Consider the following 23,155-nt stretch of genomic DNA (forward strand, 5'->3'; position numbering starts at 1 on the left):
AGGTTACGCATATCGAAAGGTGGAGGGAACGACCGCTATTTACAAGGGAAAGTAGAGCGGGAGGAGAACCGTTCGCCTAGATTGGCGCGCCTACCGTTCCTCGTCACATTATCTTTCTAGGGATCATGCGCATGCCACCTTCTGGCTGCTCCTCAAAGGGCGGGTTGGGTAGCGGCTCCCCCCCTCAATGGGCTAGGAACCGCCACAGGTAAGAGGGGATACGGAGCTAAAATGCTCCCGCTGCCCATTAAGGCCTAGGAGTTCGAAGGTTGGCCCATCGATGGGTTCACAACCGCTTCGAGCACCTTTAGAGTGAGGGGTGGTTAAGGATGGGCCCGCTAGTGGCCAGCACCTGGGCGCACAAGCGCCACGGGCATCCCGACCCATGTTCGAGTCTTGGCTGGTGCACGGTCCATGGTTTTTCCTCAAAGAAAGGCAACGAGCCCTCGGGACTGGTCAAACGGACCCGAGAACTATATGGATTGGTCATTAGGAATTTGGAGTCGGTCACTAGCTGACCCATGCTAGATCACCATGAACGGGAAGCCGGGGCCCCACTCGAACTTGCCCGTTAACAGCTCACCGAGTACCATGATTCTTCCATTGAGGAAAATATGGCATGGCTCAGCCCCTCTATTTTATCGAAAAAATGCGTGAGGGAGGACGATTACAAGACGAGCTGACCCCTCGACCGAACCCCTACAATGAGCAGGGGCTCGGGGGAAGTTGGACTCACAAGGAGACCAAGTACGTGGTCGCATATCAATGACAAATCAATCGGATCCTAGGGAGGGATCGAAATCAAGAGAAATCCTTTCTGACCCCGAGCCCCATAGTTGCATGCTCCCGAGGAGTCCAATCAACACAGAGAGGAATTGCAACCCTACCAAGACAACCAGTGGGCTGCGAAGGGAGATCAAAACCCTTAGAATCCTTCCGTCTGAAAAAGCCTTCGAAGGAGTATCCTACTTCTCCGTAGGCTTGGGGGCTACTGTCGGGTATCAGGATTAGGGATACTAGGAAGAAGGAAGCTGATGGTCATGAACGCTAACTCCCTCGGATGGTCAAGAGCATATCTTGGTCTCTCCCGGCCCCGAGGGTACGGGCTCTGTCTCGTCCGACCTCGATGGCGTGGGATCCGGGTCACCCGACCTCGAGGGCGTGCGCTCCATCTCGCCCGATCCCTCGGGCGAGAGCCTCGTCACATCCGACCCCGAGGGCATGGGATCTGCTTCACCCGACCCTGAGGGTGCGGGCTACATCGCGCCCAACCACGAGGATGCGGGCTCCGTCTCGCCTGACCCTAAGGGTGCGGCATACAACGCGCCCTGACCCCGAGGACGTGGATTCCATTCTGTCAGGTCCCTCGGGCAGAGACTTTGCTTCGCTGGACCCTCGAAGGGGGACTCCGCCTCGCTCGACGGGGTCCGTACCGTCCCCATCTACTATGGGTCTTAGAGTACGCATCCTGGGTCAAACTCCTGACACCGGAAAGGGAGTAGGCGCATCCTGAAGTAACCCACGGCCATGACGGGCCATACCTAAGGACACACGTCGCCAACAGTGTCGGGCATGCCGGCGTTGTGCTACCTAATCCCCGTACGGCCTCCGGCGGGGTTTTTCGTTAACCATGCCACCCGCCGCACGGGATGGAGCGCCATGACCAGCTAACGACATCAGCGTACAACACCAGTGATGAATAGAGTAACGACATGGAGCCATCCCGTCGTGATCTACAGGGTCGGCGGGACTCGCATGAAGGAAACGAAGGGCGCCATGACACCGGAAGCCTTCTTCCCCCTCGCTTATCTCTCTCTCTATCTATCTATCTCTCCCTCGTGTAACCTGTATCTTCCCCTTCGTCTATAAAAGGGGAAGCAGGACGCCCCCGGAAGGACAGGCTTCCAAGAGACGATAGGAGATAACACCTAAACATCTCAGCATCAACCCTATTCGATTTTTTCCACCAGAGACTTGGGATCCACTCCCTCTCTTGCCTGTTTGTAACCCCTACTGTAAACCAGTGCCAGTAACGCGAGCAGCAACGAACTAGATGTAGAGACATTCCACCTGAACCAGTATAAATCCTTGTGTCCTTCAAGCACAGCCATCCGAGTCAGACGCGCAAATCACAAAATTTACTAGCCGGTAATCCGAAACACCGACACTTGGCGAACACAGTGAGGAGGAGTTGCATGCATGGGAGCGGGCCATTGCAGGTGGAACGACGGCATGCGTGGGCTATATAGTAGAGGTAGGAGAAGCAGGTGGCATCGAGCGCTAGGCAGAGCGTGAGCAGGGCGAGGTAGCATGCGCGCAGCTGATGGCGAGGGACAGTCGACGCGGTGGGCCAGGGCGTGTGCGGGTGGCCAGGCGGCATCCGCGCGGCATGCCATGGCGCTCAGCCGCCGGTGGGCCTGGGTGTGATACAAGAATATAAGAAAGATGCGAGAAAGAAAAACGAACTGGTACGTTACAGTGTGTAATTAGTGGCATTATAGATAACTTTGGCCAACTCTAGGAATCTATGAGTTTTATGAGGACCCTTGTGGTGATCTATGAAATCCATAGATCTGGTGTTTAATAAAAAAAATTGGATCTAATGCTGATTTTTATCTGGAGCTAGAGCTCTCCCGAATAGGCCCTAGATATACAAGTGCAACCCACGTCAAAAATCAAAACTAGATACTAATAGCTTGTCTACATCTCAAGTCCAAATAAATCGATTGGACACATGACTTTTTAAGCTAATTTCTAATGGCTTTTGAATTCTATTAGATCAAATGATAATAGACATCCAAATCCGAATAGACCATATTTGAGTGCATTCAAAGCAACTAGAGTTTAATTGGACTTTGATTCTCTAAATCCATTCACACCTCTCTCTCTCTCTCTCTCTAGCACATATCTAAGTCACTGTATTGATCTCTATTAGTCAGAAAGAAGTAGATTACAGACTCTATACGCCTTGAAAATATTAAAAACATAGTGGTTTTGCCTATCTTCTTCGTGGCATATATCTTTTGGGCCACTAGGTATGTGATATTAATGATCACCAAACAAATAAAGCAACTGCCACCAACTATACAATATGGTTTAGGTTGCACGTTTCCATCCCCCGAAGTCCCTCCGTTGTCTCTTTCTCCTTGTTACATATGTGTATCATAAAAACTACATAAAATGGGTCATTTTAGAAGCTATTTGGGTGAGGGGGGAGAGCACTCAATTTTCGTTTGCACTGTTCATCTTCTTTCTCGCCCCGCCGTGGCCGCGCTAGAGTTTCGCTGGAGCCACGGCCGTGGAGCTTCGGCGAAACCCTAGCGCAGCCGCGGCAGCCTCCTTTTCCTCTCCCTGATCTTCGACTTCTGCGGCGAGCTCTGGCCATAGTGCCCCCACCCCGACCTGGCCCGCCGCCTCTACCGCCGCTAGGGCCCTAACTGCCTGGCCATCGTCCCCACCGCCCTACCTCCCCTGGCCGGTCCTTCTAAGCATGTCGGAGTTGAGAAAAAAAAGGGAGAAGCCGAAGAGGGAGAGAAAGGGCTAAACGACCGAGTGATGTTTAGCAATTCTCTTATTTTACAACTATTTTCCGATGAAACTAAATTAGTGGCAATTTAAAACTCGGATATTCCAGATTTGACGAAAAATGCACTCCGATGATCTGAGTAGTACTACGTACTAATTAACAAATAAATAAGACATCGTATTCCATCTTCCATTTGATATGCTATCGAGGTGGACATCTATATGTATTTTCCAATAATTGCATGCAAGCGTGTCACGTTAGTTGACAAATAAAAATATGGAACCAGTTGCATACGTGGCTGCATGCACCTTGACTCAATGACTCTGGATATTGGAACCAATGCGCGATGACCGATAATGGAGGGCCACGTCATCATCGCGGAGACGAAACTATATCATATCCTTAAACTAACTGTCACGGTGTCAGCTATACACATGCGACTGATGACATGTATATATGCCGAATGATTGAGACCAAAAGTCAATCAACTTGGACATGGTTGGCTAAAGCGACGTCCTTTCTTTAAAAACTCAAATACTTCGACCTTTAATTAATATACAAAATTATACAGACAAGATTTCTATTGTTTTTTTTTCTTTCGACATGATTGAGCCCACTCCGATTTCTTTTGTTTTCCGTTCTGGAACCTGCACGTTCTGCTCCGATTTCTATTGTTTTTTCTTTCGATCTCTACTTTTTTTTCTGTTTTTTTCATGTTTATTTTGTTCCAAGCACATCCCATCCCATTATGTGTATCGCTAAAAAACAAAGGTTACGTTTGATCTCGATAAAGACTGGAAGATGGTCGCATCCCTTTAATTTTGGGATGAGATTGTCCCGTTTTATTTTTTTTATGGGGACGAATCCATTTTTTTGGTTTGTGTTTGGTTGGAGGACGTTAAATCTATATCAACGTCTCTAAAAGTGAAACCCCAGATGTCACCCTGAGGATGGCGCACACTCGCACCCCGATGGCCGGTGCCCTCAAGACCCGCATCCTCACGCGCTCGCACCTAGTTCGTCCCCACCCATCTTACTTCATTTACCGATCTGTCTCGTATATTGAAAAAATATTCCCTCTAGGGATGATCCCGTTTCATTGTGTCTCCCAACCAAACATCAGAATGCATCAAGTTGGATATCCCACTTCATTCTTATCCCGCCCCAAACCAAACATCACCATAGATTTCCACCACCAAATTGTTGATGTAGTTTCGATTAGGAACACAACTTATATTATTAGAACAATCCCACTTTAGCCAATGACCCAACTAATCAAACCGTAAACTGGTATTCTAAAATCCTGAGGAGTTTGTTGTCCGATCCATTCTAAATAAATGTGCCTTCGGTTATATGCATATCCTAGTGCAATTCTACATAAGGGCTGTCACTTGGAAAATCAAGAGAGGCCTACGGATAGATACGTTATCAACTAACTCTTTGCCAATTAGCTTGAATCAAAGATTAGTAAGATTTTTATAGACCCTCAAAGGAAATAAGGCAATCCGGTATTTAATAGTACTAACACATGGATAGTAGATGTACCTGTTTAAGCTAGTCCTATACGCTGCGTGATGCATAATTATATTGCAATCATCACTTTTGTACTAGATTGTTGTCTTCTTGAGAAGAAAATTTTCATCGCGGTGGTACGCAGCTATACTCAAAGGAACTTATAGAAATTTCTGAAACGGAAGTGGGAGATGCGTGACACCTGCGGTTGCCAGGCAAGCATCGGAGCATTAATCAAGAGCCCATTCGACGCCAGCAAACTTTTGTCGCCAGTTCGTGTACAAATGCAGAGGCGACACCGGACACGGACAGGTCCGTCCGTGGCAATGTGATGATCTTAAAAAAAAAGAAGTCGGGTCGCCTGGTGTCTGGTGTGGATCACGATCACCAGCCTGCCTTTTCTATCTTTTCGTTTGGTCGGAGGAGCTGGTGACCGGTAGGTTACCCACCTGCAACTCAACTCCTTTCTGTGTGACGACTAACAGAGCACTCGGCCGGCCTGCCTGCCTGCCTGCCTGGTTTCCGAAATGGACAGACCCCATCCCCATGTCATCGCCTCTCCGCCGACCGCCGTGGCAGCGGCGACACCGCACCAGGCAACGACAGCAACGTCGCCGTCGCCGGCAAGGACGTGGACCCCTAGCCCTACCAGTCCAATGCTCCACTGAACCAAGGAACAACCCTGGACCGGGCTCCCAGTGCCCAGAGCAGAGAGCACTACTGATGAAACACTTGAGCTCATAGAATCCTAGTCCGTCCTCCCTCCCCAGTCACCCAGAGCGGCAGGACCAGGCCGCAGGCCGGCACCACGCCACCACACCAGGGCCTTGTTTAGCAAAGTTCCAAGTTTTTTCACTCTCTCTACATCACATCAATTTTTAGCCATTTGCATGGAGTATTAAATATAGGTAAAAAAATAACTAATTACACAGTTTAGTTGAAAATCACGAGATAAATCTTTTGAGCCTAGTTGGTCCACGATTGGACAATATTTACCAAATAAAACGAAAGTGGTACTATTCATCATGTTGAAAAAACTTTTAATCTAAACGAGGCTCAGGGCACCAGGAAAACGAAACACTTGACCTGAGACATAGTACACCTGACGTCACTTACTAGGGCTGTACTGTAGGCTGAATTCAAGTGATGCCTGACACTGGACCTCTCTCTACTAGACAAACCAAGAAGTGAGTACCTTTCCGAAACAGTTGCTGTCGTCGTCGACAGGCTAGGCAAGAATCTTCGAAGCGTTTCATGGATGTACAGTGCGCAGGGTACCATTCTGAATTCTTACACCACGGACCCACCACGGTACTTGAACAGGACAGAGGAGCCAGGGATCAGCAGGCCAGCCCACACCATTCTCATTCTGTGCGTATTATGAGACGACAACTGACGCTCTACAGCAGTTGTCAACGTCTCTTCATCAACTTCTCTAGTTTTATTACCACTCGGCAGACGGCAGCCCTTGAGCGTCCGCGGTGTGAAGGAAGAGGGTCGCTCCTATCACGGGTCCCACCAATGACATGACTTCTCCTGGTATTGAGCTCGCAGTGTATGGAACCGGGGTGCTCATTAGCTCAGGGCAGTTAGAGCCGTTGGAGCTATGTCATGTGTTAGAGTAATCTATTTTTTTATTGCAAAGGGGCGGATTCTATGCCTAAGAGCTGCTCCCCTATCGAATAACCCCATGGTGTAACGTACCGGGTTCTATACATGCATTAAATGCATAGAACCGACTTCGACACAAACACTGCAGACGCTTACAGCTGTGAATTCGGGTCCCATCCGAACATCTAGTAAATCTAAGAAAATCAAATTACTAGGGTAGTCATCTGATAGAGTGATCGCTGAGCTGGAAAGTGCGAAGACAGACATAATAATAAACAATAAAGCTTGATGGAACGACAGGTTCACTATTGGTATACATACAAGGAAGGCATCCGCGCATATCATCGCTTCGACTTGCTGTGGACAGTTTTTGGTGCCCAATTCGATACTTCTGAGGCGGTGCGTTGTAACATCTAACATGGAGACGCAACTGCTAATAAAGGACAAAAGACCATTATATCACTTCTTTTATCCTGACCCAGAATGCCCGACATTGCTAATTCATATCGTGTCTCGACATATGAGCACTTCTGATTGTCCTATGTCAAGCTATCATTAAGTTATGTTTATAGAGAAAAGTACTTTATCATCTACCACATCAAATAACTAAACCATGAAAATACGTTTCCTAATGGGTCTGATGATGCTCATTTAAATATCATATAAATTTCATTCTTCCCTGTAAACTTTGTCAGACTTGGGAAGTTAGGATTGTTTCACTCGAGAGAATAACAGAAATACTTTTACTTTTGGGGCAAAGGGAAAAACTACACTAAACAAGGACGAGGAAAAGCACAGCTAAAAGGGAAGGGAACTGATCATCTTACCAAGCATTACCATCAAATCTATACTACCGTATCTCGATGACATCTTGTGGCCAATAAGGAAAGGGAAAACCTGTTGGGGACAGCCAGGCCCAAATCGCTCAACTGCACTATGCTTTCATAATTCTCGAAAACCTAATTGCCTTCTGTAAAACAGAACTAAACTATCATATGAATTAAGTAAACTAGAAAATAGCTATCATACAACTTGCGGTTTTGCGCACACAGATTTGTAATCAAACCATTTGCTACCAGGATCAACGTTTTGCAAACAGGGCTACTGCAACTACATCTTTTTCCTAAAAGACTCAAGCAACCAGATGATTGCAGTTCCTTGCCATGAAACTGCAGTTCCAGACTAACCCCCATTGTGAGCATTCCCTATATATGCAAGTTTCAGAACAGTTGAGTTGGCTCAGCCCAAATGTTGCAGAGACAAAAGTCCATTGAACATGCATATTTGAAACTAAGGGAGCTAGAAACACGCAATTCAGGTAGCATAGACCGCTTTCTGGTGTAGCAATGGTATTCCACCAATCCAACAAAGAAAACTTGGGGCAAAAGTGATGAAGGCATTGAAGCCAAGATACGCAGAACACTTCCTGTGAGCAATTTTTCCATATCTCCCAGTGTTCTCATCAAAAACTTCCATGGTTTGCAAAACCAATGGCTCTTCACTGCATCTTCCATCATTTGTGCATATTCCAGCAGTTCCCATTCATGAATAATCTACATGATCTTTTCTTCTGTGCTTGTGGTGTATATTACGCTTTCTACTTCTGTCTTTGTCAGAAGATCGCCTACTACTAGATTTATATCTTTCCGTGTGTTCATGGTCACTAGAATCAGTATCAGATGTGTAAGTTCGGCGATGCCTTTTCTCCTTGCGTTTTCTCTCATGTTGGGTATCACTGGGAGTATCACTATCCAGGCTTCTACTCCTGCCTTTTCTGTGTCTTGAATGAGACTTCTTTCTTCTTCTGCTCCTATGGCGTTCACCAGAGGACTCAGATTCTGGAGTTCCATTCCGGATGTGACGATGTGATCTCCTTTTCCAACTCCTATGCCGTTCACTAGATGAATCAGACCTTGGACTATGGTTCTGGCTTTGCAGATGCATAGGGCGAGACCTGTTTTTCTCGGTTCTATTCTCCTGCTTCTCATATTTCATACTGAGTGTTTCAGCACTGGCTAATGGAGTATCTTCATTGATATTGCCAACTTGCACCATGCCAATAGAGCACTGATTCTCGTTTACTTTGGTGAAAGCAGTTGTCATCCTTTCATCCTGGGATGGGAGACTGGTACCAGCAGCTGAAAGTTTTTCAGGTTTAGATGAAACATGAGGCCTTTCTGGTGGGACCTCTAATCCCAGTTCTTTACCCAATGATTCTAGGAAATCCTCAGCAACAAGACGATTGAGAGCCATGTTAGCACCTTCACTTGTCTTCACAGGATCCACAGGTTGATTACTAAGAATTTCATCCACATCATCATCTGAGTCATCAGAAAAGATAGCCTGCATCCACAATAACTGAACTTGTCAATACTAAAACATATTATAATCATTTTCTAATAAACGATAAGCAGATGAAGACATTAAGCCCCTATTCAAAGAAGCCTAAGCTTCACCAAACATAAGATTTTTTTCAGGGTCAATGATCCTTATCCTTAAGCTTAGAGGCACATCGCATATTTCCCAATGTGCATCCGAACTTGTCAATTAGTTTGATCTCAGTTGACTTCTAAGACATGTTTCGATAAGAACAACCAAATACGGGACATATGCTTACCTTGTAAAGATCAACAGGTCTCTGCAAGCTGCTGGGCTCAAAGTTAGGGTCATTAGTAGCTCCATGTGATTCAACATCTGCTACCGCTTCCATAGAAGCATGCTGCGAACTCCTACTCGAGCTCTCCACTTCATCCTTTGTTCCTTTATTGGATTCTGTCATAAAGATAAGGTTCTCCATCTTGCTCCTTGGTCTTCGAACAGGCATTGGCTGCAAATGTGTGAAGGATGATCAGATGCACATGTGAGTGCTAATTTAAAATGCAATTCCACTTGAAGCTATATGCTTTAAATTAAAGCAAAAATTAATGTATTAAAGTTTGAAGCAGTCCATAAGTGAAAGAATACAGTAGAAACAGCATGCAAATACACATATTTTATTTGTAGTATACTAGTATATAAATGTCTACTAAAAAGATAGATCCATGTCCTCTTCTAATTAGAGGCTTAACATTAACATTATCATTATCATTAAAAAAAAGGGCGTACCCAGTGCAGAGAGCTCCCGCTCTGTGCGGGGTCTGGGGAAGGGTGTCAGTGGCAAGCCTTACCCTCGTCTGTGCAATGCGAGGAGACCGCGACTCGAACCCGGGACCTTCCGGTCACAGGCGGTAAGACTCTACCGCTTGCACCAGGCCCGCCCTTCATCATTATCATTATTATTATTATTAGCTAAGGATTTGGCTATTCTCAGGCATGACCAGGTGGGAAGAAGCATAACATCAAGCGACGCTTCTGTTCTCACAAATATAAATCAAGAAAATGCATCTACCTAAGTAATGCAAGTATATGTAACCCATATGCACACAACTATCAGAAGTATCGAAGTAATGGCAGCTATAAAAAACTCATATTTCAATTTACCTTCCCCATGAAAGGGTCAACAATATCAAAACGTTTGCACAGTATTGGTGAAGGCCGCCATTCAAACTGTTCCCTTTGTGGATAGATGGGCTTCTCATCTTGTATCACTACAGAGCTCTTTATAAATTTTCCAGGAGTCAACATTTGGAAGAAGACTTAACATAATAATAATAATGACCAAAGTCACCTCATCTACCTCTGGTTGAGTTGCCGCTACAAAACGTTGCTCATTCATTCCAGGCAAAGAGAACAATGACGAAGGATCAATAACCTTTTTTCCCTTGCCCTTTTCAATTGCCTCTGCAGCAGTCTCAAAATCAAGCCTTTCTCGAGCACGATCAGCTTCTGACATAGTACTTGTAGGTGTAACATTTGCAGCACGAAGACCTCCCTTATATTTATCTCTAAGAAATTGCTCAAACCTAACTTGTTTGGCAGGATCATTGCTAAAAGGCTTCTCAGACTCTGGTAGGCCATCCTATTTGCAAGCAAGAAAAAACCATTTCCAGACCGAGAATGAGCCATTGACATAACCAATGTGATATTAACAACAGACCAATGCAATAGAAATAACTTACAACGGATATTGGCTTGACAAATGTGTCAATAAGATTAGATTGCAGTTGAACAGCTTCCTTCGCAGAAAGAGATGGGCTATGTAGTTTAGTAGTTCTATCAAGGGGCCTTTCACCAAGAATTTTCCCACGATTCTCTGCCGTCAACTTGTCAGAAGAAGTCTTTGATTTTGCAGAATCATGCCTTTGCTGAACAATATGTTTTTGCTGATGCTCCCATAACTTTCTCATATAATAGTCACAGCCATCTCCTCCACTAAGGAAAAGGAACTGCAGGTTTGTCTTACTTTTCTCCTTGTAGAAATCTTCAATATGTTTCCCACAACGTGCAACCATAGCTGCACAGCCGTCAATCAATAGTGTCAAGCTAGTGTCTTCTGGAGGAGGAACCTCAAGAGGAGCTGAGTCAGAAAACTTCTCTGCAGATTGAACTGGAGTTGGAAATTTGTGTTGAGCATCAAAATCATCAGGGATCTCAGGAGGAAGGAATCTGATAAAAGCAACAATGCCATTCAATTTCCAGAGCACTAAAGTATTTAAATATACAGCCAATACAAAATTCAATAAATCAATCTTTGGCAGTAACGATTTAAATACTCCACCCAAATTTACGTGAATTGACCTACATCTGTCTTCTGAGTTATATTTGATCACAAATTTCTGCTGTATTATACTGATGCAAAATAGTAAATGGTGACCATAGTATCATATATATTGAGATTCAAAGTGGTACAATTTTTGTATCAATAGACCTTTATATAGCTACTCTAATTGTTGGTCAAAACTTATAAAGTTTTATTCTTCGTATGTGTGCCAGTTATGACTCTGGGTGGTATGGCATGCATAGGAGACACTTGCACATTAGTGCCCATGGAACTGTTCAACTATATCACTGCCCTTTCAAAATCACCCCTTCTAACTAATCGGATTTATTGGCAAGCTCAGTTTCAGTGCTACATATTTGGCTATTTGCCACCAAGCACCACTTCTGAATCAGGGGACATTCACAATAGGCAGGTGCAGGTGTCGTCCACATTTTTCTCTTCCTTTTTTAGCATAAACATGCTATATTTTCTAATAGATGTATTGCTGCCTATGTTACAAAAATATTTGGTTCACTTTCCATCTCTCTGAATCAGCATCACAAAGATGTTTAACCCCCCGTGTCCCTACACCTTGTACCATGTTTCCAAAAGGTGACGTTCCGCGTCCCATGTCTCTGTTCCTCAAACCCATCAACCCGGGAACATGGTGACTTTAATGATGACGACCATAATGTTTTTTTTTGTATTTCCAAATATACACCCCATGATGATGGTGATGGCAACAACGACGACAGCAATGATAAATTAATTTTCATAGAAATTATGGCGTATGGTTTGGCGTTTTGTGTGGTTGCCAAAATAATCTGATACTAATTTTGCTTCTATTGTTCATAGCAAACAAAATCATAATCACTGGAAAATAATTTCAAACATGATCAAAGACGTGCATGTAAACTCGAATTTTTTGTTGTGTGTATCATGTGTGTTTGTAAGGCTTCTCTTACCCTTTTTCTTCTTCTTTAATACAACAATACACAGCTCTCCCGCGTGTTCGAGAAAAAAATTCAAATAAGAATGCAACTATATTGCTAGAGTAGTTGGAGGTCAACGATTACAATGTTTGAATCTTGAAATGCAAACATGCCTTATAAAAATAAATGGAGGGAGTATAATTTCACATATATATTCCATTAGTTAAACTGACAAGAATGAAATTTGGCATCAATACAGTTAAATGATTAGGTAAGCTAAAAGCTTTGAAAGGGTAACACAAAGAAGGTAGAATTTAAAAACAAAACCCAGACTTCTGAAGCTAGTTCACATTGCTCCATCAAGATGAAAAGTATGAATCCGAGGATGATGGATAAGTCTCATGTGTGGCTGGTCTTTGTGGGGCTATGATGCTCACATGGTCATGGTCCTTGTGGCTGTTTTTCTGTTTTTAGGACAATATCTTAGACTAGAGGACAGCATCTTAGAGGACAGCATCTTAGACTAGAGGACAGCATCTTAGCTAGGACAGCATATTAGCATCTTAGACTAGCATCTTGGCATATGCTTGGCTGGCTAGCAGCCTATAAATATGTAACCCCAACCCCTCAGGTTGGTATGGCATTTGTGTGAGCTTGTGTGAGAAATAGACAAGAAAATTGCCCCAACTCCTAGTGTCATCCTCTCTCGATGAGAGTAAGAATTCTCCTACTACCAAGAGTGAGAATTCAGCGACTAACAACTGGTATCAGAGCCGTATTATCCTGTAGCCTGAGCATCTCTTGCTCATCCTCTCTCCCAGCCCCACAACAGCCCCAGCTGTTGGCAGCAGCAGCTCCTCCGGCCACTCCTGTTCACTCCTCTCCCAGCTCGTCTGAAGCAGCCCTCTCCCCACGCAGCAGCCCCCCGATAGCGCGTCATGTCCGCAGGGCAGTCTCAGCGTTCGGTCGCCTCGAGCACGCGGCGTCGGCAGGAGGCCGAACTTGCCGCGGCAGAGGAACGCGAGCGAGCGGCGGCAGAGACCGCTGCGGCGGCGGCAAGGGCGTCGAGGCTAGCAGCGGCGGAGCTGGCAGCAGCCAGAGCGGAGGCGGAAGCAGCGGCGGCGGCGAATGCAGCGCGTGCGGCGGCGGAGGAGGTCGAGGCTCTGCGCGACAGCATCGGCAGCTCCATTTCCGCTGACGACACCGCCGACGCGGACCTCGAACTGCTAGACAGGTGAGGCAGCGCGAGCGCGGGCGGCGCAGTGGACAGCCGCGCACGTCCACGAGCGTGGCGGCAGCCCAGACAGGCGTGGACGCGCTGGCGGCGCTCCTGGAGGAGGCGCGCACGGCGGTGGCGCTCCTGGGGCAGCCGCGCACGCCCACGAGCGCGGCGGCAGCCCAGACAGGCGCGGACGCGCCGGTGGCGCTCCTGGAGGAGGCGCGCACGGCAACGGTGGCGGACGGGTCGATGGAGAGCGCGGCCTTCACAGGCAGCGTGGCTCTCTCTCCCCGGATCGGTACCGACGGGTCGATGGAGAGCGCGGCCTTCACAGGCAGCATGGCTCTCTCTCCCCGGATCGGTACCGTGGTTACCACGGGCTCCAGGCTGTTGTCAGGGACGTCGGTCCCGGCGGTGGGTGGCCTACCCTCACCAAGACCAACTACGTCGAGTGGGCTGCGGTGATGAGGGTAAAGCTCCAGGTGCGGCACATGTGGGAGGCAGTCCGGTATGGCGACGTCGACTACGACCTAGATCGACGGGCGCTGGATGCTCTCATCGCTGCAGTCCCGCCCGAGATGCAGTTCTCGCTTACCAGCAAGCGGACTGCCAAGGAGGCTTGGGACGCCATCGCTGCGGCACGCATCGGCAGCGACCGCGCCCGCAAGTCCACACTGCAGGCACTTCGCAAGGAGTGGGAGAACCTGGCCTTCAAGCCAGGTGAGGACGTTGATGACTTTGCTCTCCGTCTCAACACTCTGTTGCAGAAGATGGTGCAGTTCGGCGACGACACTTACGGCGAGGAGAGCTGTCGAAAAGCTCTTCCGCTGCATCCCCGAGAAGTACAAGCAGATGGCTCGCTCGATCGAGTCTCTGCTGGATCTCTCCACGATGTCGATCGAGGAGGCGATAGGTCGCCTCAAGGTCGTCGACAGCGATGAGCCACAGTCCCTCTCGGAGCCCATCACCACTGGCGGGAAGCTCCTCCTCACTCGGGAGCAGTGGCTTGCCAGCCAAGGTGACCGGAGGAAGGGGGAGCCTTCTTCCGCGACAGGTGGCCGCAAGCGTGGCAAGCCACGCAAGGCGCGCAGAGACGCCCAGGCCGGGGCGCGAGGACGTGCCGAGGGTGATGCCCGCGGAGGCGCCCAGGGCGGCGCCGCCGGCAGGCACAAGCCGGCACGAGACGACGCCTACCGCAACTGCGGCCAGCTTGGCCATTGGGCCAAGGATTGTCGACAGCCACGACGCGGCCAGGCCCACGTCGCACAGGCGGAGGAGGAGCCGGCTCTGTTCATGCACATGCCAGCATCGAGCTACCTCCAGCGGCACCGGCCGCAGCGGCTCTCCTCCACCTTGACGAGCCAAAAGCACACGCCCTCCTCGGCGACAGCTCCGGCAACGACAAGACTGACGGGTGGTGCCTCGACACCGGCGCCACCCATCACATGACCGGTCGACGGGAGTTCTTCACCGAGCTTGACTCTAGCGTCCGAGGCTCCGTCAAGTTTGGGGATGCCTCCGGCGTGGAGATCAAGGGCGTCGGCTCCATCATCTTCACCGCCGTGTCTGGTGAGCACAGGCTGCTCACCGGAGTCTACTACATCCCCACGTTGAGGAACTCCATCATCAGCTTGGGACAGCTGGATGAGAACGGTTCGCGCGTGGTGGTTGAGGACGGAGTCATGAGGATTTGGGATCGTCGTCGTCGCCTTCTTGCCAAGGTATCCAGAAGCGCAAATCGACTCTACGTCCTTAACGTGCAGGTGGCACAACCCCTCTGTCTCGCTGCTCGTCAGGACGACGAGGCGTGGCAATGGCACGAGCGTTTCGGGCACCTTCACTTTGAGGCCCTGAAGCGGCTCAGTGCCACGGAGATAGTGCGAGGCCTGTCGTGCCTCGACCATGTGGAGCAGCTCTGCGACGTCTGCGTGTTGACGAAGCAGAGGCGACTCCCTTTTCCCCAGCGGGCGAGCTTTCGAGCCAAGGAGAGGCTCGAGCTCGTGCACGGGGACTTGTGTGGCCCGGTGACACCGGCCACACCGGGAGGACGACGCTACTTCCTGCTGCTCGTCGACGACCTCTCCCACTACATGTGGGTGATGGTCCTCGGCAGCAAGGGAGAGGCTGCGGACGCCATCAGACGCGCGCAGGCTGCTGCGGAGGCGGAGTGCGGCCGCAAGCTGCGCGTGCTGCGCACCGACAACGGCAGCGAATTCACGGCGGCTGAATTCGCGTCGTACTGCGCTGACGAGGGCATTCAGCGCCACTACTCCGCGCCGTACAGCCCGCAGCAGAACGGCGTCGTCGAGCGGCGCAACCAGACGGTTGTGGGGATGGCTCGGGCCCTCCTCAAGCAGAGGGGGATGCCGGCTGTCTTCTGGGGAAAGGCGGTGGTGACGGCCGTCTACATCCTCAACCGCTCGCCTACCAAGGCGCTCGACGGCAGGACGCCGTACGAGGCTTGGCATGGGCGCAAGCCAGCGGTCTCCCACTTGCGGGTCTTCGGCTGCCTCGCGTTCGCCAAGGAGCTTGGCCACATCAGCAAGCTCGACGACAGGAGCACTCCAGGAGTGTTCATCGGCTACGCGGAGGGCTCGAAGGCCTACCGCATCCTCGACCCGAAGACACAGCGTGTGCGCACGGCGCGCGACGTTGTGTTCGACGAAGGGCGAGGATGGGCGTGGGACAAGGCAGTGGACGACGGCTCGGCTCCGACGTACGACGACTTCACTGTCGAGTACGTCCACTTCAAGGGAGCTGGGGGAGTAGGCAGTTCTTCTTCGGCGAGCGCGTCTACCCCTGTCTCCGAGCCTCCACCAACCCCGGCACCTGCTACTCCGACAGCACCACGCTCTCCAGCCAGGACCTCGGCTGCGATGAGCTCTTCGCCGGCTCCACCACAGCCGGCAACGCCACGCACTCCAGCACCGACAGGCACCACTCCGGGCACGTCTACTCCACCACCAGCTCGTGTCGAGCACGGCCCGGTTGAGCTCGCTACTCCGCTCTCTCACGACGAGGAGCGCGTCGACGCGTACCACGACAGCGAGCCGTTGCGGTACCGTACGGTGGAGAACCTTCTCGGCGACCAGCCGGTGCCAGGACCGGTGCCTCACGACCTGGAGGCGCAGTTGCACCTTGCGTGTGACGACGGCGAGCCTCGGTCGTTTGCAGAGGCCGAGAGACACGCGGCATGGCGCACCGCGATGCAGTTGGAGATGGATGCAGTTGAGAAGAACCGCACCTGGGAGCTTGCTGACCTTCCTCGTGGTCACCGCGCGATCACCCTTAAGTGGGTGTACAAGTTGAAGAGGGATGAAGCCGGCGCCATCGTCAAGCACAAGGCTCGCTTGGTGGCACGAGGTTTCATGCAGCAGGAGGAGGTCGACTTCGACGACGCCTTTGCTCCCGTGGCACGGATGGAGTCCGTGCGACTCCTCCTTGCGCTAGCTGCCCAGGAGGGCTGGCGTGTTCATCACATGGACGTCAAGTCGGCGTTCCTTAACGGCGACTTGAAGGAGGAGGTCTACGTGCACCAGCCGCCGGGATTTGCGATCCCCGGCAAGGAGGGCAAGGTGCTCCGCCTGCGCAAGGCCCTCTATGGCTTGCGGCAGGCACCGAGGGCGTGGAATGCCAAGCTGGATTCCACGCTAAAGGGGATGGGCTTCGAGCAAAGCCCGCACGAGGCGGCCATCTACCGACGGGGCAATGGAGGTAATGCCCTGCTGGTGGGTGTCTATGTCGACGACTTGGTGATCACCGGCAACAAGGATGCGGAGGTGGCGGCATTCAAGGAAGAGATGAAGGCCACCTTCCAGATGAGTGACCTGGGGCCTCTCTCCTTCTACCTGGGAATCGAGGTACACCAGGATGACTCTGGGATCACGCTTCGACAGACCGCCTACGCCAAGCGCGTCGTTGAGCTAGCTGGGCTCACCGACTGCAACCCAGCTCTCACTCCGATGGAGGAGAGGCTGAAGCTGAGCCGCGACAGCACGACGGAGGAGGTGGATGCTACGTAGTACCGACGTCTTGTGGGGAGCCTTCGCTACCTCGCCCACACACGGCCGGACTTGGCATTCTCCGTCGGCTACGTTAGTCGGTTCATGCAGCAACCGACGACGGAGCACCAGCAGGCTGTGAAGAGAATCATCCGCTACGTTGCGGGGACTCTCGACCACGGCCTCTACTACCCGAGGTGCCCTGGGGCGGCACACTTCGTCAGGTACAGCGACAGCGACCACGCCGGCGACATCGACACCAGCAAGAGCACGAGCGGGATTCTCTTCTTCCTCGGCAAGTGCCTCGTTAGCTGGCAGTCGGTCAAGCAGCAGGTGGTGGCCCTGTCCAGCTGCGAGGCCGAGTACATAGCGGCCTCCACCGCTTCGACTCAGGCGCTCTGGCTCGCTCGACTGCTTGGTGATCTCCTCGGCAGAGACACTAGAGCGGTGGAGCTCAGGGTGGACAGCAAGTCCGCTCTGGCCCTGGCAAAGAACCCCGTGTTCCACGAACGCAACAAGCACATCCGGGTGAGGTACCACTTCATCCGAGGCTGTTTGGAGGAAGGGAGCATCAAGGCGAGCTACATCAACACCAAGGACCAGCTTGCGGACCTGCTCACCAAGCCCCTTGGGAGGATCAAGTTCCTTGAGCTCTGCTCCAGGACCGGGATGGTTCAACTATCCCACAAGACGACGCACAAGACTTAGGGGGGGAATGATGGATAAGTCTCATGTGTGGCTGGTCTTTGTGGGGCTATGATGCTCACATGGTCATGGTCCTTGTGGCTGTTTTTCTGTTTTTAGGACAGCATCTTAGACTAGAGGACAGCATCTTAGAGGACAGCATCTTAGACTAGAGGACAGCATTTTAGCTAGGACAGCATATTAGCATTTTAGACTAGCATCTTAGACTAGCATCTTGGCATATGCTTGGCTGGCTAGCAGCCTATAAATATGTAACCCCAACCCCTCAGGTTGGTGTGAGCTTGTGTGAGCTTGTGTGAGAAATAGACAAGAAAATTGCCCCAACTTCTAGTGTCATCCTCTCTCGATGAGAGTAAGAATTCTCCTACTACCAAGAGTGAGAATTCAGCGACTAACAGAGGAAGCATTACCGTTCAAGTTTGTACTCAGAATTTGAGGCAATCTTAAAGCTCAGGTAGAAACCTCTTTTTCTGTCATCAAGTTTGTAATTACTGTCACTGGCTGCTGTTGAAGGCTCAATATCAACTTCAGTTTGTTCATAAGCAAAACCTAAATACAAAAAATGTTAGTACAAAGGGCCAACTTATAAGTATAAAGGGCTAATATATCAACCTGAAAATATAGCATGACTACACAATGAAAGAACAAGTCTCCAATGTATATTAACCATGAATATGCATTTATGATGACTTCAATCAGAAAACAAATATGAAATATCAAGATCCTGGGAAAAAATGTGTGAACGAACCCTAGTTGAGTATCATATGATTGATCACATGGCCAGAACTGAACTCCATAAAGGAGTGGTTTAAACAGAAAAACATCATATGATTGAATATGAATCCCTGGTATAAACATCACCAGTACCAAGGTTGATAAGAAGATAACTCAATTACCTGATGCATAAATATCTTCATCTTCAACATCAAGCTCTTCAAGAGCTCCAATCCCAAAACCAGGAGCATAATATCCTGCTGATGATTGAACAACTAGCTAAGTTAATTCAAAGCTGAGGCTACACTAATCATTAATCAACTCTCAACATCAATATAATAGAATAACAGGGAGACAATCATCATTATATCTTACAGTTAGAAATCAGAAGATTTCCCCTCATTGAAACATCATTTCGTTTGTGGTCCCTCTCTCTTGACTTCTGCAATGTTTTCCTGTCTATAATAGGAATCAGGTGTGACAGACACAGAATAATGCTAATAAGAGTATATTATCTGAACATGATACCTCTAAACTCAGGAGCATGCTTGAATGGATCATAACCTAATCCATGAAAATCCTGCTTTGGATGAAGCACGTAGACCTAAATATTCATGGATTGTAATACTTTCAGCAGATGTTTTCTTCATGTGTATTTCTAACACATGATGCGACCATGAACACAAAATAAATAAATAAGTATATGTATGCACACATTTTGGATATCTTGGACACTATCATACTATGGGTACATTCCCTTATAACTGAAGGTAATGAGACTTTGACCACTGATCTTCTTTTTGAAAATGAATTGTAGAGCAAAAGAGAAAAGCACATTCTGTGAAACAATATTATGAAAGTAATTATAAATTGAGGACATATCTTTAAGTGATCAATCATAAAAACCTAGCATCCATTGGAGGCCAAGTTTGAAGCTTTGCTGTCTAGATAGCATAAAATACAACAAGTATGATGTATAATGGAGGAAAATTTGTGATAAGCTTCTTACTCCCAAAAAAAATTAAGACCTGAAAGAATATTACTTATATATTTAAATAACAATATGACAACATTCAAGAGGCCAATAAAATGTCTAGCATACATCAGAGGTCAAATTTAAAAAAGGTTTCACTGCAACACAGTCCAAGACAGCTTACGAAACCGATAAGAGTACAAGTGCAAAAGGACGAATATCGTGATTAGCTAGTTTAAGTAGGGAAAACAAATGCCCCACATGATATTTTTATATCTGAAAGAATCACAAAAAAGTGAAAAAATTAATAATAAGACATTAGAAGAACAGATGTTATAAAGAACCAAACAAGAAAATACAGCCCTGTAACGAGGTGGATAACAAGGAAATATGCCCATGCAATGAAGCAAAAAAACAATCATTCTGCTTACAGGGGTATTTCCAGATACAGGTACTTCCTTGACCAACCCCACAACAGCTTCATCTAAGCTAGGGTTTTCGGCACTTTGATCTCGATCCTCATCATCCTTGGCACCAGAGAGAGCAAGAAAAGCTTTTCTAGCGTTCCTGCGTGATTCTGCATGAAGAATTTTTTTTTTTCAGTTTAGGAGACATACAACTCCAAATGATCAGGAAGAAATGTCATATTTGAGAATCGCAACGAAACTTTTGAGCAGAATAATGTTTTCAAACTAATGATAATTAGCGAGGCCAGAAGCTGCTATTACAAGGCATTGGCTGTAGCATTCAAGAGTTCTGACCAAATGAAGGGCCACACTTCGACAGACAATGGCTGAACTTACCAAACAAACAAAAACATTGAAAACAAAGCATACCATATAAGGAATCAGCATGTGAGTCCCTGATAGAGCGTCCTTGGCGCCAACCCATTTTCATTAACAATGTCACACCTGTTCAAGCATGGTAATGATATAAAATTCAATGAAAGTACATACATCAACTCAAATGTTATTGAGAAAACATGAGAACAAATAATACCAATTGAATTTGTGGTGGGGACCACCAATTCATCAGGTATGGGACCAGGTATAGCAGATGGTCTGCAAGGAGATGCAAAAATGAAAAGACATATATCAGCAAAAGGTAGTTCAATTTGGGTGCACTCATACACAAGTTGGTGGCATTCAAATACAACGGCATAGATGTAATAATAAGAATACAAATAGATAAATAATGAAAAAGTAGGAAACTAAAGGGCTCAAATAGGCAACTAAATTTGAGAAAAATCCATAAAGAGGCCCATAGGAACCATTTGTTTGTGTCTCTTCCTCTCCATGGATCATTTTTGTTCATTTTCACTCCACCCAACTCAGCAATATGGCCGCATGAGATTCCCACCAACTGCTGGGGCTTAAGGTTTGACCAAAACAGCTTGGTTGAATGGAACCACAATAAATAGCAGAAAAATGTGCAGAGAGATGACTGAAGAGTGCTTTGATGGGCAACAGATAAGCTAAGTTCAATAAGTGCATTCATTTATTAAACTGGTAGAACAGGATGATAAGACGCTAACCTCTCCTTTTGTTCCTTGGATGCCTGTTTTCGAGCATACTCTGCAGCTGTAAAACCAAAGGTATCGTACTGCTGAGATGTCTCCAAAGCATTACCACCCATATCCTGTAAATAGTACCCACGCTGTCAAATGAACTCGATTTTTTCAAGAATGAATACATGCTATGAAATAACTTCAATCAGACTATTTGCGCCTCCAAACAGCATAAATTAGACCAGCCTTAAAAGTTGAATCTGATGTCAAAAAGAAAAGCTGAATCTAATCAGATCAACATGCCCTACGATAATGATACATATTTACAAGCCTGGACCTGCAAACCAGTCAGGTGACTCTGGCAACATGTCTGCCTAAAAGCCATTCTTTAACCAAGTTAAAAGGGAAAGTATGAACAATTATTGCAGAAAGAACAAATTTTCATACTATCTGAGCAATTGGGTAGCTTTTCAAAATTTTATTTGCAAGGTTAAAGAACATTATGTACCTTTATATCCTCCTCATCAAGAAAATTGTATATGCTTTGCTTTGTCAGCTCAGCTCTATTCTTTCATGATGATGTAAATGTCTGTGGTGTCCACCCTGAGGAAAATCATAGTGCCTATATTATAAAATGTGTTTCCTCAATGCTACTTTCATGCATACTACTCCCTCTGTACAGAAAAGAATGCAATTATAGTATAGTACCAAGTCAATTCATTTTAAGTTTATACAAGTTTATACCAAAAAAAAATCAAAGTTATGATGCCAAATAAGTGTCATTAGATTCGTCGTGAGATATATTTTCATAGTATACCTATTTCATGTTATAAATATTGATACTTTTTTCTATAAATTTGGTCAAACTTTAGAAAGTTTGGCAAGGGATAAAGCTAGAATTAAATCCTTTTCTAGATGGAGGTAGTATAATAATTATTAAAAATTCAATGGAACATACCCACTTTTGAGCCAACAGTATTGTAAAAGCCAGCAGAGAATCCACCAGTAAATGCGCCATGAAATCTTCTTCTTCCTTCTTCATCCCTCACCTATACGCCACATGAAAACAACAATACAACTTGAAGTAAATCAAATGTCACATGACTTCAGTTGAAATCTACAATGCACAAGCTCAACAAGTACTAAGACAAGTAACTCACGAAAGATAACAATTCAATCCATACAATAACTTAGTAGTAAAAAATAAATGGTATGATGTAATGAATTCTCATATTCTCTGCAAACATGCAGCATCAACCACTGATGTTACTCTGCAGATTTGTTAATACAAATACCAAGATCACAATGGCTACAAAATCACAAATTTATATTTTTGTGAGTCTACATTGCACTATCCAAAGTCCAAACAGATAAACAGCATCCATGTTATAAGGAACCTAACAACTAATAGAGGAATAGTTGAGTAAAAATCACATCTGAACTACATGAATTTCCACAACCCATTCCATTATGAGATCAGCAGAACCCACAATCAAGGTCTTAGTTACTGAACTATGGTTTCACTAACAAGCGCACACAAGGATAAACAATAGGATTAACAGTATTCTGCAGGATGATGGAATTAAGCATCTCCTTTGAGAAGTACTCCGTCCATTCCAAATTATAAGTCGTTAGAAAAGCCAAAACAACTTATAATTTGGAACGAAGGGAGTAGACAGATATAATTCACAATTTAAACCATTATTCTGCTTCTGCATTTTCCTAGTTGACATAGTGCCCAACTAACAAAACAGGCCATAAAGAGCAACTGATTGCCCTAAAAGTCTCGAGCTAGCTTTCACCCCAACCCCAATGG

At 47.2% G+C, this 23,155-nt stretch overlaps 1 protein-coding gene across 2 annotated transcripts; it reads right to left on the bottom strand.

Moving 5' to 3' along the window:
- Nucleotides 1-7,378: 7,378 nt before the first annotated feature.
- LOC136526883 (G patch domain-containing protein TGH homolog) lies at nt 7,379-22,341 on the bottom strand. 2 transcript variants are annotated; one of them, XM_066519455.1, is made up of 15 exons: nt 22,298-22,341; nt 21,848-21,942; nt 21,367-21,470; nt 20,832-20,893; nt 20,669-20,743; nt 20,264-20,409; nt 19,388-19,463; nt 19,235-19,318; nt 19,042-19,119; nt 18,556-18,694; nt 10,708-11,194; nt 10,326-10,607; nt 10,130-10,246; nt 9,267-9,476; nt 7,379-8,992 (listed from the first exon to the last, which is right to left on the bottom strand). In XM_066519455.1, exons 3-15 carry the CDS (start codon nt 21,465-21,467, stop codon nt 8,192-8,194), a joined length of 2,658 nt encoding a protein of 885 aa, XP_066375552.1. In that variant the 5' UTR covers nt 21,468-21,470; nt 21,848-21,942; nt 22,298-22,341; the 3' UTR covers nt 7,379-8,191. The 2 variants fall into 2 exon arrangements, with proteins under 2 accessions (XP_066375552.1, XP_066375553.1); XM_066519456.1 differs by lacking the exons at nt 20,264-20,409; nt 20,669-20,743; nt 20,832-20,893; ... (1 more) ...; nt 21,848-21,942; nt 22,298-22,341 and having other exon boundaries at nt 19,235-19,301; nt 19,388-19,457.
- Between the last annotated feature and the right edge of the window lie 814 nt (nt 22,342-23,155).

This window comes from Miscanthus floridulus, chromosome 19 (genome assembly GCF_019320115.1).
Source record: "Miscanthus floridulus cultivar M001 chromosome 19, ASM1932011v1, whole genome shotgun sequence".
Classification (NCBI taxonomy): Eukaryota; Viridiplantae; Streptophyta; class Magnoliopsida; order Poales; family Poaceae; genus Miscanthus; species Miscanthus floridulus.